Source organism: Fusarium redolens (genome assembly GCF_020744475.1).
Source record: "Fusarium redolens strain MPI-CAGE-AT-0023 chromosome Unknown BKA55scaffold_41, whole genome shotgun sequence".
NCBI lineage: Eukaryota > Fungi > Ascomycota > Sordariomycetes > Hypocreales > Nectriaceae > Fusarium > Fusarium redolens.
In genome coordinates, this window is record NW_025763704.1 from 91,520 (window position 1) to 106,042 (window position 14,523).

General features: G+C 37.6%; 3 protein-coding genes across 3 annotated transcripts; 1 reads left to right on the top strand and 2 right to left on the bottom strand.

Moving 5' to 3' along the window:
* Window positions 1-2,140: 2,140 nt before the first annotated feature.
* BKA55DRAFT_600412 (uncharacterized protein) lies at window positions 2,141-3,066 on the top strand (the record flags this gene model as incomplete). The annotated part of the gene is made up of 5 exons (XM_046196521.1): window positions 2,141-2,308; window positions 2,360-2,521; window positions 2,564-2,637; window positions 2,692-2,729; window positions 2,939-3,066. The coding sequence occupies 5 exons, from the start codon at window positions 2,141-2,143 to the stop codon at window positions 3,064-3,066; spliced, it is 570 nt and encodes a 189-aa protein (XP_046040863.1).
* Window positions 3,067-9,582: 6,516 nt separating this feature from the next.
* On the bottom strand, window positions 9,583-9,747 carry BKA55DRAFT_531011 (uncharacterized protein; the record flags this gene model as incomplete). Its single annotated transcript, XM_046189188.1, has 1 exon — window positions 9,583-9,747. A coding segment is annotated over one exon (165 nt), but the record flags the coding sequence as incomplete, so codon positions are not given.
* Window positions 9,748-10,363: 616 nt separating this feature from the next.
* BKA55DRAFT_547313 (uncharacterized protein) lies at window positions 10,364-11,724 on the bottom strand (the record flags this gene model as incomplete). The annotated part of the gene is made up of 6 exons (XM_046191009.1): window positions 10,364-10,391; window positions 10,450-10,619; window positions 10,692-10,969; window positions 11,100-11,207; window positions 11,299-11,313; window positions 11,532-11,724. 6 exons carry the CDS (start codon window positions 11,722-11,724, stop codon window positions 10,364-10,366), a joined length of 792 nt encoding a protein of 263 aa, XP_046040865.1.
* Window positions 11,725-14,523: the final 2,799 nt, after the last annotated feature.

Here is a 14,523-nt window from a genome sequence, read left to right on the forward strand (position 1 = left end):
AGACTATTTATAAGATATAGGCTATTATAGTTTATAAACCCTGGCAATTTATTATATTTAATTAGACTAGGAAATAAGAAAGTTATAGTAATAGTAATAGAGCTAACTAGGTTATATTATAATTAAGATAGGTAATTAGTTTAAGGTTAAGATATTAGTAGTTATAGCAGTTACAGTAGTAAGGAAGTATATTATATTTAGTAAAATAAATTAGTAAGGTCTTAGTTTAAAAGGGCATTTCTTTTATAATAACTAATAATAATAAATATTTAAAATAACTAACTTATAAGTTAAAATAAGGAAATATTATAATATATATCTATAATATTATTTATTTAAGTTTAAGTTTATTTTTATTTTATTTTTATTATTATATAATAAGTAAGATTATTCCTTAACTAATATATATATACTTCTAATATAAATAAGAGGTTCCTTATATAGAACTATCTTTATTTATTTATAATATAGTTAAGCTGCTTTATTATTTATCTTAATAATACTGCCTGCTAAGGATATATAAGGTATAGCAAATTAAAGTATTTTCTTATTTATTATTAAGGATATAATAGGGTTCTTTTAATTTTATAATATATTATATTAGCTGCTTAAATACTTAATAAGGTTCTTCCTATTTTATAATTCCTCTTATTTACCCATTTCTTAAGCCACTATTAAGGATTAAAATTACTAAATATAAGATTAACCTCAAATTCTATCTTTACTTAACAGTAGCCTCTTCTATTAGTATATAAAATTCTCTAGCATGTTCTAAATAGTTTAATTACGCTAAAAAGTATCGATTGATCCACGTTTTATTTCATGCACTAACGTGGTTGATTTACTGTGGAATTTCTCATTGTATTGTTCAACAAACACAACGCCGCCCCAACCCGCACCCTCAACGCATGACTGATACATATATATATAGATCTCATATACCTTTGCAGCGCGTCGGGTACTTAATTTCGGGTTATTTTGAAGGGCCTGAAGGGCAAGGAGGGTTCTGGCTTCATTTGAAGGTTGTGGCATTGTTAATTGTTGAGAAATATCTGATCAGATAAAATGTATGATATAAGAGGGAAAAGTGCGTCGCTTGCTTATTAAACACGTTAATATTAAAATAAATTATATATTAGCTTTATATTAAGCTATATACCTTTTTTCTATATTTTAAAAAATCCTATTTACCTAGAATTAAGAAACCCTTATTTATAATATATTTAATAAATTTTTTAAAAAAATACTATTATAGTAATAACTTAAAAACTATTTATATTATTTAGTACTTTTACTATATAAAATAAAGCTAAGCCTAGTAATATACTTAAGTAATATAGGGTAAGTTTTTTATTATTATATAAGATAATATAGCACTTACTTATTTGCAACACTTACTTATTATATATATTAAAGTTATTATATATATTAAAGTAAATTAAAATTTATTAAGTAATTAAAATTTAAATTATTAATGATTTTTTATTATATTAATATCTTTTTATTTTAATTAAAATAAATTTATAATTACTAAATAATATAAGGTATTATTAGTACGGTTAGGAGTAGCATGCCCTTAATCTTTAGTCTTGCCAGCTATTTACATGTTTCACCTGGTAAAATGGTCTGTCTGTAGTTTTTACTAAAAGTCTGATCCTTAGGCCGTGGCCTGTTAGTGCAGTACAAAGGCGCTGATATACAGTATCTCCTTGGCTGGATAAGTTATGCTTTCTTTTTCCAACAGCCTAGCAACGCCACACATCATCCATTCCTAGCTCAGAGCCACTTAAGCCCCTATTAACTGAACCCTGGCTTAAACCCGGCCGAATCATAAACCCAGCCTTCACGCCTCCTCATCTTGACGCTGACTCATAACCTTGTCTCTTTCTAACATACGGTGCTTGATCGACTATTTCTCATCTCCATAAGGCCTTACTACTGCTTTCGACAGGGGCGCCACTGAGACTTGATGACGAATGCTATTACCGCCACGGATTCCCAGGCCATCTTACTCTTGCCTAAAGCTCATTCCAATCAATCCCAATCCCCCGTTTAATTACCCTCATAAGCGCGCAGAGAGCTACTTCTTCTCCCATCTAGTCCTCAAGACTTAACCGAATTGCTTTTAGTCTTGCCCTTAATGGACCAAGACGCTCATCTGCCGCACGACTCGCTGGGACCGCGGGCTCTAGCTATCGTCACGCCCTTTCTTATCATTGCCATTATCGTCTTCTCAGTGCAGATCTACACTCGCGTAACCCCAGTATATAAACTAGATGCCTCGGACTACACCATCTCAGTCGCCATCGTGAGTACAAGACAATCTTAATAAATAGGTAAGACTCTGATCCAAGTGCAGCTTATCGAAGTCATCGTCTACTCGCTCTTCATAGCAAGTGTTACTTCCGGGTTAGGCCGCCACAGCTACGATATATCTCCGGAGCAGGGCGTTAAGACCCTTCGATATGTTTATGTGGTTATCTTACTATCAACTTTAGTGCCTGCCCTCGCCAGGATCTCGGTCGGGTGTCTACTTCTAAAGTTCGCATCGACCAAGGCCTAGCACGTAATCATCTGGTTAATAATTGGTATTCAAGCTGCCTGCATTATCGGCACTAAAACCTTCCAGCTTATCCAGTATCGACCGATTAATGCCCACTAGGAAGAGGTTCTAGATACGCAGTGCTTAAGTATACAGCAGATTTGGATATATGGCTACGCGGCTATAGGTAAGTTATTAACTACGAAATTAGCCCTTATTACATAATGCTAACTCCTCTTGCAAGGAGTTGCTTTATTCGGTAACTTGACTTTAGCAATTATCCCAATATTCTTAATCTGGAAGCTTAACTGATTGACTGTGGAATGGTATCTCATTACTGTCTTAATGGCGCTTAGCCTGGTTATGACTATTACCGTCATTATAAGACTTATTAAGATATATACATTGAACTTTACTTCTCTAGAAAAGTTCTGGACTCTAATACTAATATACTTTTGGCTTTAAATAGAAGAGGCTATTCTAATAATAGCTTCTTCCGCGCCGATACTCAAGTCCCTAGTTGAGCATGCCCTCCATTAATTCGGCCTACCTACATTCCAGCCCAGGATTAGGAAATTAACCTCATTTCACTCCAGCACCCTAACATCAGATACAACACCACGCTTGCACTATCAGCAGTCACAGCAGGAGCTACTAGGATACAAGCAACCTTTCTTTATACATAAGCCCCGGCTTAAAGCAGCAGAGGACGGTCCAACAATATCGAACAATATATAGCCTTTTAGCGATATTCCTAAAGCACTAGCGTGCTGATTATCTCATCATAAATTATAGCAAAGCGCTCTGTAGCCTAATCTGATAACTCGACAGGAAATACGGCCCAAAAATGGAAATCTTTTTAAATCCAACCTATAGGTTTCGCAAAACTCGGACTCAAGTTACCCTGCTATATAGTGGATTTTCGGGATACTAAGGCCTTAAAAATGCAAAAGGGAAGAATATTAAGAGTTCCTATCCTATCCAACCAAATCCCAGATCCTCACGACGGCCCCCTAGACGAGCCAGATTGTATAAAAATGCGATAATATCACGCAGAATCGCCAAGCGGCTGCGTAAAATAACAGATTTCAGGCAAAGCAGACACAGTCAGGCAAAAAAGTAATAACCATATATAAGTCAATTATAACAAAAAGAAATATAAAGTTAAAGACTATTTTCACCTAGCTCTTAATCCCTCTTATACATCCGCCACGGCTACATTAATCTCAAGCCCTAACGATCTAATACGTTGCTTAGCATATCATCTTCTATAAAACGTATTAACTAATTAATCCTAGTTTTTAGAGAAGCAGTAGCTCCTGGAGTAACATATAAACATAATTGTATTATAAGATACTATTAGCCTAAGCATTACCTAGTTATCCTATGCAGTCGCCTGCACAACCCGAAATTTCTGCTCTATATAGATTTCTCCTAAATCCACATCTACGCTCATAATATAACTATATATAATCTTTTCCTTAAACAAGTTCTATATCGCTCCTGTTGCTCTTCTTGCTATCTGACCTAGAATCGTCCTCCGAGATAGACCCTTTGCAGTTGCATCCAGACAAGCCACAATCCGACCCACCTATCTTATCAAAACCTAGAGCCACCGGTATCCTCGGAGTTCTGGGGGTGTGGTAGACGCCTTAGGTATGAGAGGCCTCCGCCGTTGAGTTCTTAAACCCGGCACGAAGGTAGGATCGCAAGGCCAGAAGACATACAGTTATAAGGGCGATGTTCTCCTTAAGGGCAGTCTAAAGTTCTAAATGGTAGGATGGCATATTAGCGACGGGAAGAGATAAGCCGCCAGGCATTCTTATATATCAGAGTAAGTGGCTTAAAGGACATAGGGTTGCGGATGATTATAATAAACCCCGTTAGGGAGAATGCAATGCCAATAAAATTAAGGAGAAAGATCATAACGCCAATCTTCACCCTCTTGTTCATCTAGAGGCCTTGCAAGATGAAGAAGGGAAGTATTGTAATTAGAACCGATGGCTAGCGGGTTAAGGAAAATAAGACAGACTAAGGAGCACGAACTAATAATGTTCCCACTAAAATAAAGGGAACACGCAATAATAAAGCTCGCTATGCAATCACGGAGCTGCAGACAGTGTTCCGATTTGAATTAACCGCCCTAATAACAGTGGAGAAAAGAATAAGCCATAATAACTACTATGGAAAGATTTTGGAATCTGGTTTTTTACTAATTGCCTTCAATAAGCCAGTATAGGAAGAGCTGGGTGCAGACGGTAGCTAAATTGCCATAGACGCAATATACTGTAGTACCGTAGAGACTCCATCTCAAAGCTATCACGAAAATAGGAAATAGTTAGTAATACGTTTTAAGCAGAGGGGACTTACAGGAGTATAGCGCTATAAAGAAGGGAAAGGCGCTTGCCTATATAATCTACTAAAGTGGTAGGCATTAGATTCTAGGCGGATATAAGCGGTTATTAAGTATATGCTTATCTTAGTAGAGTTCGAAGAGTAGAAGAAAGGGAAGTATACCTTTAAAGCATACTATATCTCACTTGCGCTAACACCCTAGTTAAGCAGAGTTTAGTCGTTAGTTAGGCCTAATGCACCCTTAGCTGTTAGCACGATAGCTAGGACTAAGTATGCAAGATAAAATAACAAGGGTTGGTTAGCCACTAACATCTTCTCAAGTATCTATCTACAGATTAATAAAGCTCCGCTTCCATATCATATACAGTAGTCTTTTTACAGGCCATATTTAAAATCTTTACATTTCCCTTTTATCTTTAAATACCATACCCCAACTATCGCTTGCATTTACCAGAGCGTTTTTCCATTATAACCTTATTTCAATCCACCATAATTTCCAAGGAAGAGAAATTCGCTTGCAAAAGCTACATCCATGGCCATCGCGTTACTCAATATCAGCATACAGGTAAGTATAACATCTTTAATTAATCTAGATAGTAAGACCATCTACTATACGCTGCCATAGCTGACGTCAAGACGTGCAATAAGACCGCCTACTTCTACAGGTTAGTAAAAAGGGCCGCCTAATATCGCAATACACTTACTGCCGCTCCCTATACACCTCGCGATCTGTTCACACGAAATGCAAATACGCATTAACATCGCACCAGGCCATATTAAAGCAATTCAGAAGAGGTTCGACCCTACCCTTAACCCTACCTAACTATCTGCAAGTAGCGCCCATTAACACCTCCTTATATATAGAACGATACGCCTGCTCAGAGGGCAGCTTATATAAATATGCATACAAGAGTAATCGGGGAGCTATAAATGACATTCTCTCAGTAACATCCAGATACAAAAGCTCTACACCATCTACAGCCTTATCTCCTCCCAGATTTAAGCCTAAACCTTTAGAACTTGCTCCCCTCCCGCTTCAATCAACCTCTACCGAGAGACTGGCGCCAGCTTACTATAGCGCCGAAAGCGCCGGCTTAATTTTAAGATCAAGTCTTCCGATCGTGAATAACTGGCCCTTAGACAATATGCCTATCGCATAGACGACTCCATTAGAGAGCTACTTGCCTAATTCTGTGCTTTCTAATATACATAATCTAACAGGAACTAAGGATTCAGTTCTAAATATGGGCGCAATCAAGCAAGCTTAGATAAGTAGGCCGACGTTCGATAATCCTTTATTGACCGTAGATATTCTTAGCCTAGGCGATCTCTTTATTAAACCCGATGCTAGTTAAATGCTTGCATTAGATAATTCAAATCTGTTAGACTTTCAAACAACAACCTATTACAATCATAGACAGTGGTTCGATAACTATAACTTTATGAATTCCTAATATTCTTCGCTAATTAGTCTAGTCTAATCTAGAGGCTATGATTATATGCTGAAATAGCCAGGGTATCACGAGATAGAAGGCGTAACAGGTTCAGTAGCTTAAATCAATATCAAGTCATTAAGTCTCTGCTGCTAATTACCAAGAAATTAGCTATACTGCCATTTCAATATTGCCCTCTGACTTCAATTCTCTACCACCTGTAATAACCTTGCCAGACCCCGAGACCGCATATCAAATGGCTTCAAATGATTCATCGTCCGAGGCACTCACGGTGACCTTTTGTCCTCCAACAGATGTTTCTACTAACTCTATGCTAGGATAGTCAGTAAGGGATTTTTTTTCTTTTTCTTTCTCACTGTTGTGACACAGCCTATTTCGTATCAGTTCTACCTCTTAGTTTACTTGCAATCTTTAAATCTTACTATTACAAACCATCTTCACATCATACTAATAGGACAACATTGCAATAGGCACGATAGAGTAGTATGAATTTAAAAGCGAATGACGTAGTAAAAGTGTTAGCGAGATTAGTCATATAGACCCGAGGGCGATATCAGAAGCTCTAAGCATGCTTATAGATAAAGAGGATACTAATATATAAACAACTTGCTAGCCTCAGTAGGTGCAGGGTATCGAACATTACTTATCACCGTCTTAGAAATTCAAAACGCCTCGCATAAAGCGCTTATCAGCTCCCAATAGCCTAACATGCAATCAGCCTATAGCTAGTTCTCTAGTCTTAGCAAGCCGCTATTATTGCCCTAAGACGGGGAATATACATGCTTGGGCCTGATTTATGCAGCCAATTAGGCATGCCCCCTATATGGCGAGGAAATTATAATCAGGAAACGTCACCTAATTTAGCGCACTAGTCAGCATTATTACACATTACTCGATTTACGTTTGCCAAGTTGTCCTTAGTATAAAACTCCATGTAGTTTAGAAGATTTATACTAATTGTTTCCTAAGTAATAGCTTACCGCCATATAACTCACTTATATAATACGTTATAGAAGGGTTAGAAATATTAGTATATCGAAAATCGCTACGTTCCTCTACTTCAGACCTCTATTAATTCTGCCTTAATAGCAGGCAAGTATTTAAGATAGTAAAACTACGCCTATATATACTAGGGGACTACTATCTGACATTTCCGATCTTTAAGGCTTATACTGCTAATCCCTTGACGCTTTTTAATACCTGTTAATTCTGCCTACCAACCCCTATTAACTCCAACCCGTATAAGGGACTAATACGCTGGCTAAATAGAGTATGAGTAGTATTGTTAATATGGGGAGGTTGTACCCGCAGCTGTAAGGCAAGAGATCAAGCAATTTCCCCTTATCTTAGGAGTGGGCTTATCGATAGAGATTTGTAATTTCACAGGAGCAATGTGGACAGAGATACTTATACAGTAAGTGGCCAACGTATGCTAACGCAAATAGGGGCGAGACTGTTGGCTGTAACAATTAGGAGACGTTAGGTAAAAACTTATAATGTAGTTAAACAATGATCGCTAGAGATTAGCATTTTTTGTTTTCTTTCTTATAATTCTTTTATTAAACTGCCTAATTCGATACCTTAAGGCAATATAAAGGTAGGGTTAAGAGCAAATTATGCTATGCTGACTAAAGCGGTCATCGTGACAAGTCGCAATGAGATCCCCAAAAATAGTTGCCAAAACGGCATTTAAAAAAGCAGAACTAAAAAGTTTATTGCGTTTTAATACCGCAAATTCAGCGCTCGACCTATACCATGCCATGCCATGCTTTGCAAGTGTCCGGCCTATACAAACCATTCATTCTGTCATCATGTCAGGGTAGACTGGGGCAGTATATAGGTGCTTACTCCTCATGCAAGGCACAAACTGCACGCTATAAAGAGCTTTATCTTACCTAATAAAGTATAGTCACTCTCTTTTATCTAGAGTAGGAATCAGCAGCATAAATAATGCAAGTCTCTTAATAAGGAATAAACTAGAGTCCCTAGTACCGGACAGTAATATTAAGAAGCATCTTAGTCTACTTATCATTAGTTAACAGTAAAACCTTAAATACTCATCTTTTATATATTAAGATATGAGGATAGCTGCTAGTAAAACAACTCTAGCATATCTAGCCTAGTAAGTTAACATTATAGCAGAAAAGTTATAATTATTATCCTTCCAAAGGATAACATTCCTTATCCTAAATATTTATTATCCTACTTGCACTTCTTTTATAGCTAAGTTACTTAATAGTTTAAGCCCTAAGCTATCCTCTATAAAAACTACTATTATCTCTTAAAATATAACTATAGAATATAGTCTAGCCCTTAATACCTTTACTATCTCTAAAGTGCTTGCAGATACAGGCTATAAGGTAAACAGCATAATCCAGGAAGTAAGTTAAAGGGCCTTTATAAGATAGCATCACGCAGCTCGGCTAATAACAATTTTCCTATTACTTAGTATAACAGTTACACCTAGCCACTACGCTACAGGGCAAAAGATTAGCTAATAACTGCTATTATAGCAATTACAGTAGTGCATATAGCTACTTATAGAAGCTTACGGTAAACCAAGCCGTAACACAATGCTCCCTCCCTAGTGGCTTATAACCTGGAAGCCAACCCTCAAGCATATACCCCGCAGTACGCCAAACCGCATTACAAGGGTAACCTTATTATTACGGCTTGGTTTACTATAAGCTCCTATAAGCAGCTATATATACTACTATAATTGCTATAATAGCAGTTATTAGCTAATCTTTTGCCTTATGGCGTAGTAGTTAGGTATAACTATAATAAAAACCTCTAAGTAAAGTAGCTTTAGGTAATTATTATTACTTAACCCTTACTCCACTTACCAGGCTTATCCCTGTATCACCGCTTTTATTCTAATTTACTTAGCTACTTCAAAGATATTAAGCAAGTCCCGTGAACTACAGTGCCTTACCTAACCTAGCCTCTTAACCTATGCCAAATCGCAGTCAATATCCTCTTCTAAATCACCCTTCCAGAGTCATATAGCATCCTCTTCCTCTAATCTGGTTTAGCTAGCCGCAATTATCTTTTCTATGGTTCTCTATTATGCAATGCTAGCTAGGTCTAATGCGTTATTCGTGTCGCTACAGTCTCAAACGACCTAGTAGCGCGCATACTTTTTGCGCCTATCTACATCTATAACCGCACCTCAGTCTACTAAATCGATATAGCGCTGTATTCTTTTCCCTAGTAACAGATAATATTATCTTATATAACTATAAGATACTTATATATAGCGTAACTATATCTATTTAATATAGTAAATAGTTTAATAGCTAGGCTATTGTCTTCCAGCAAAGAAGTAAGTATTAGGCCAGATAGCCCTATTGCACTATAGTAGTCTTTAATATCCTTTAGCACTTTGCCTTTTAGCTAATGCTCTTATTAAAAGTTCGAGCTAATTAGGTCAAATAGCTAGTTTATAAAGCCAATAAAGTAGCATTTAATACTGCTTATTTAATTAGATAATGCCCTCTATATTATTACTAATTTCATCTAGCTATTCTCTGTAACTACATATAACAAAGTAGTAGATATTATTCTATTTATATTCCTACTTATTAGGTACTCTATGCTATATAACCCTTACCCTAAATCGGCGCTAGTTTACTACAAGCACTAATCAGCAACTCGGCGTAAGCCAAAGCCATAAAAGCCAAATCAATTAACCCTACTAACCTATTTTAGTAGACGATTTAACTTAAATCGCCTATAAATAATACCTAGGCTAGAGATCAATACTAAAGCATAATGGCGACAACTACGATAGCAATAAGTATGGCAGAAGGACCATAACGACTTACAATTAACTCCATTACTCCGCTTCTATCTGCAGTTTTATTGTATTATCTAACCAGTGCTGGAAGCTAGTCTCTACCCTCGATAAGCACCATAGCCATGCCAACCTATTTCAATATCAGTAAGCAGAATCGCACCTATTAATTAAGAAACTTATAATAATATGCTACTAAAGATAATAATAGAACATCTAAGCACCAGGATTATCCGTAATATAACTATACAGTGATTTCTTAGCCGCAGTGCAGATATTAAGCTCCTCTCAACGAGACTTACCAGATTGCAGCCCACCCTTGCAAAGGGAGGCCCATCATATTACGGTAAGGGGGATCCCGAAGGTTAATAAGGTCCGCTGGCGCGTCTATGACAGCTGCATACGGAAAAGATCCCTCACCAGAACCTAGAACCCAGAACTTATGGCCATAGAGGTATATCAGATGGCCCATCTTCCCAGTTATATCAGTACTTAGTAATCAAGCGACACTACTTCCTTAGGCCAGACAGGGGGTAGAACGCACCATATCTATAGACTGGTTTGAAATGCTTATAATAATATCAATAGTTAAGTTAATAGGTAAGTGCATAGTCGTGTTTAAATTCCAGCCAGAGGAGTTTTCCCCATAGATAATAGGGACATCTGGCTCCGAGAACGGAGCATGATCGATTACCCAGGTCACAATGTCTGTCTGGCTCACGACAAAAGACAAAGCCTTATCAGGCCGCCCCGAAGGTGGCGAATTGTGGCCATCGAATGGAGAGAGTGCCGAGGGGTCTAGTAGGGCAGCGTCTGCCTTAGCTAATCCGTTAATATATATCTACGACTTCGCTAGATCTTCTATAATATCTGTAGTAGAACTATTGTCAGCCTAGAGAGTTAGGATTTTGCATGCTACTACCGATATGTGAACCGTTAGAGACCAGCGCACTTATATTATATAATACAATCGCCTGCCCTTTAAGGACCTGCTGTATGTTGCCGCTAGGGAAAGTAGTGAATTTAAGGTAGTAATTCCTAGGAGACTGATTAAGCTTAACTATAACAGAATACCGCTAGCCAAGCTCTATATAAAGCACCTAACTTAAATTAGTAGAAAGTACGTTATAATACTGCCAAGAGATACTTACATTTACCTCTTATAGCTTAGTATAAAAGCTATCGGCAGCATAGACAAACATTAAATGCCTATCCAACAAGACCCTCAGGGCACTGACGGCACCAGAATTGACTAAGTTAAGAGCCAACTAACCTCTTAACTAATCCGTAGAGATGACTAGCAAAGGCGAGGTCGTATTAGTACAGGTCTTAGGCGGCAGTAACGATATATTAAACCCCGGCTTGAACATTATAGGCGGCATACAGCCACGGGGGTTTAAAGAGTCCATTCCCGGCATATCAGGCATCCCCGAGGATGCTGGAGAAGTAGAGTAGTCTATTAATATAGTAGCAGATAGCCGTAATGTGACCGGGCTCACAGGTGACTCCATAGGCATATCATATATATCACGTCCTTTTAACATGTCCATGCTTAGCATATCCGATATATATTGCATTTCGGAAGTAGTCGTTAATGTCCCGAGTGCTATAGTTGTCTTTTTTATCTCTATTCTAAGCCCTAGTCTAGACTTAAGGGCGCTCTTTAGGAGGCACTATACCTTTCCTTAGCTATTAGCCAAAATACTATTAACACATAACAGGAAAGCACCGGTCTTTATATATCGCGCAAATATAACATCCGAGAGTTTATATATCCAGTCATTTAGAAGGACATTTATTACATTTCGTTTAGCAGCTAGGAGCGCTATAAGCTCGTCCTAATCTTAAGCCAGTGTCGCGAATGGACGTTGGCGTGATGCGGCCGGTCTGATGAGAAGTGGACCGCAAATGGCGTCATTATAATAGGCACGGAAGTGAGAATAGTACTAGAAAAACCTATACTTAGATGCCGTAGAAAACCGATAGGTAAAGTTACCCCCTAGAGGAATAGGGTCCTACAGATTTATTCAGTAAGGCTTAGTATAATAGAAAAGAGAATACTCAGAGGAGGTTAATCTAACCTATGTAACACCTGGCATACTATCTATATAGGGAGTTCCTTGCTGTAAGAGTCCTAGTTCAGGGAATTGTTTTTAGCGGCTATTTAGTGCAGTACCTCTAATCAGGGAGATAACAAACCATGCCAGTAGATAGTGGTCTTAACATTCAAGTCGTTCTAGACAAAAATTTCAACATCGTCCCCTTCATCAACGTCAACCAAAGGCCCCGGCTACTAGCCATTAATGAGATACACTTCGCGCTCGAACCTATCTATATGGCAGTTAGTGGCACTGGCTTAAGTGTTTTATTAAGTTTTTAAGGCCAGGTAGTCACATGCCTGGAGAGTTGAAAGCACTGTAAACAGTAAAATTAAATTAGCGTAAAGCAGCTCTCGCGCCAAAAGCGTAGATAGCGACAACAAGAGATAACATAAGCATCTCGGCATTAACATGTATGTAGTCCTACTGCAGTCGTATACGCGGTAGAGATTAGAGTTAATAGGTAATATACTGCGCTCTGGAATCTAAGCCAGTCCTATATGAGATATTGAAAGGAGCACGTTAATGTAAGTTTTTAAAAGATAACTAAGAAAAGTAAAAATAAAAAATATAAAAAAGTTATATATATCGAAACGCTATGAAAAACACTAGAGAAGAAAAAGAAAGAAAGAAAGAAAGAAAAGGCGTAGGGGCACAGGAAGTTTATAACCTTACGGCTAAGCAAGAAAATCACCAGGCCCAACAGCCAAACGGAGCCCCTATAAGGCCAGATCAGTCAGGCCTATTAGAGGGAATAAATAAACACAGCTTAAAGAGGTACCCAAGACATATCTTACAAGCTGTTCTTGTCTAGAATCGGTACTATAATAAATGCAAACCCCTATTAATTTATATAAAGATACATATAGTATGCAGGATTTATACAGCGCTAATAGAACTACACTCTGCATAGCCCCCTGGTTGCCGGGGTTGGCAAGCCATAACGCAAGCACCTTTTAACCAGCCATATAGTCAATCCGTAATTCCCCTGCTAGAACGCGGCATTTGTGCGGAGTTTAGTGCCGTCTTATTTTCATAGAAGGGCAGGATCCGGCAGACGGCAAGTACTTATTAGCTGGCCCGAAGTAGGCCCCTAACGCCGCAAACTCTATATCTACCTTAGACTATAAGAGGTCTAGGTGCTACAATCTCCATATTCTATAGAATATATCCATCCACCAAGTCCATGCTTACAAAACCCCAGCTAGTTTAACTCCTAATCCTCAAAGCTCTGTTTTAATAAGCTATTAGTGGGTTTTACTAGAGGTAGGGCAGGTAGCCGCATAGAAGCTAGTGAGGATCAAGATAACAGAGAGCTCTTATGCGTATTATATAATAGAGAGTAGAATAGACAGAAACTAAAAGTTTACAGTACTAACATAGCACATACTTTCTTTTTAATACAGGACTATATAGATCTTCAATCTATTACTATTTATTTAGTTATATATTATGCATTATTAACTTTAATGTAAGTAAAGGCAGAGGCAGACTGCTCCTGTAACAGTTATGTGCATATCTTTTGGCAGTTAGAGTTGGCTCTTAGCTGACTTCACTAGTGCTGCCAGTAGCATCCGAGCCCGAGCTTCAGAATAAGGAAACAGTCTGCTATAATGGCGGTAGACTTATTAAATAATGCAGAGGCCTTATAGTATCTAGTGCCAGGATTCCAGAATTGCCTCTAGATAAGCTTTAGTGCTAATTACTTAAAAGGGGATGCTATATAAGATTCCTTAGCATTAACTTAATCTGCAATAGAACTTATCTTTTAGACTACCTTCTACTGATGCTAGCTTGACTATGCTAAGCTCTGCCTTAATATACTAGCCTTATGCAAGGGCAAGTAATTACATAGTTTTTACTAACTGCCCTGCAATATAGCCTAGCATCTCCTAGCTACCTTTACCATTCTTCCTACCTAGATTTACAGTGGCCTATATGCCAGCTCTCTTTAAGACTTTAGCTATATCCCTCTTAATGTTATATCCTCCTAAGAAGAATAACCAGACTATGTTATAAGCATGCTATAATAGATGCGGGATTATATACTTTTATTCTGCAATAACGTGTTTATAGACTAGCTATTAAAGTTTAGAGTTAGGGTCTTTTCAATATTAGCCCACAACCGACCACGTAACGCAGGTATGCGTTTAACTTGTGCAATTTAGAGTTTTATTTCCTATATATAATATAGTATAGTAACCTATTTACCAGACTTTACCTATTGTTCTCGTTTTTGTAAGTTATCTCTATCTAGCTATATTAATTTTAAGATTT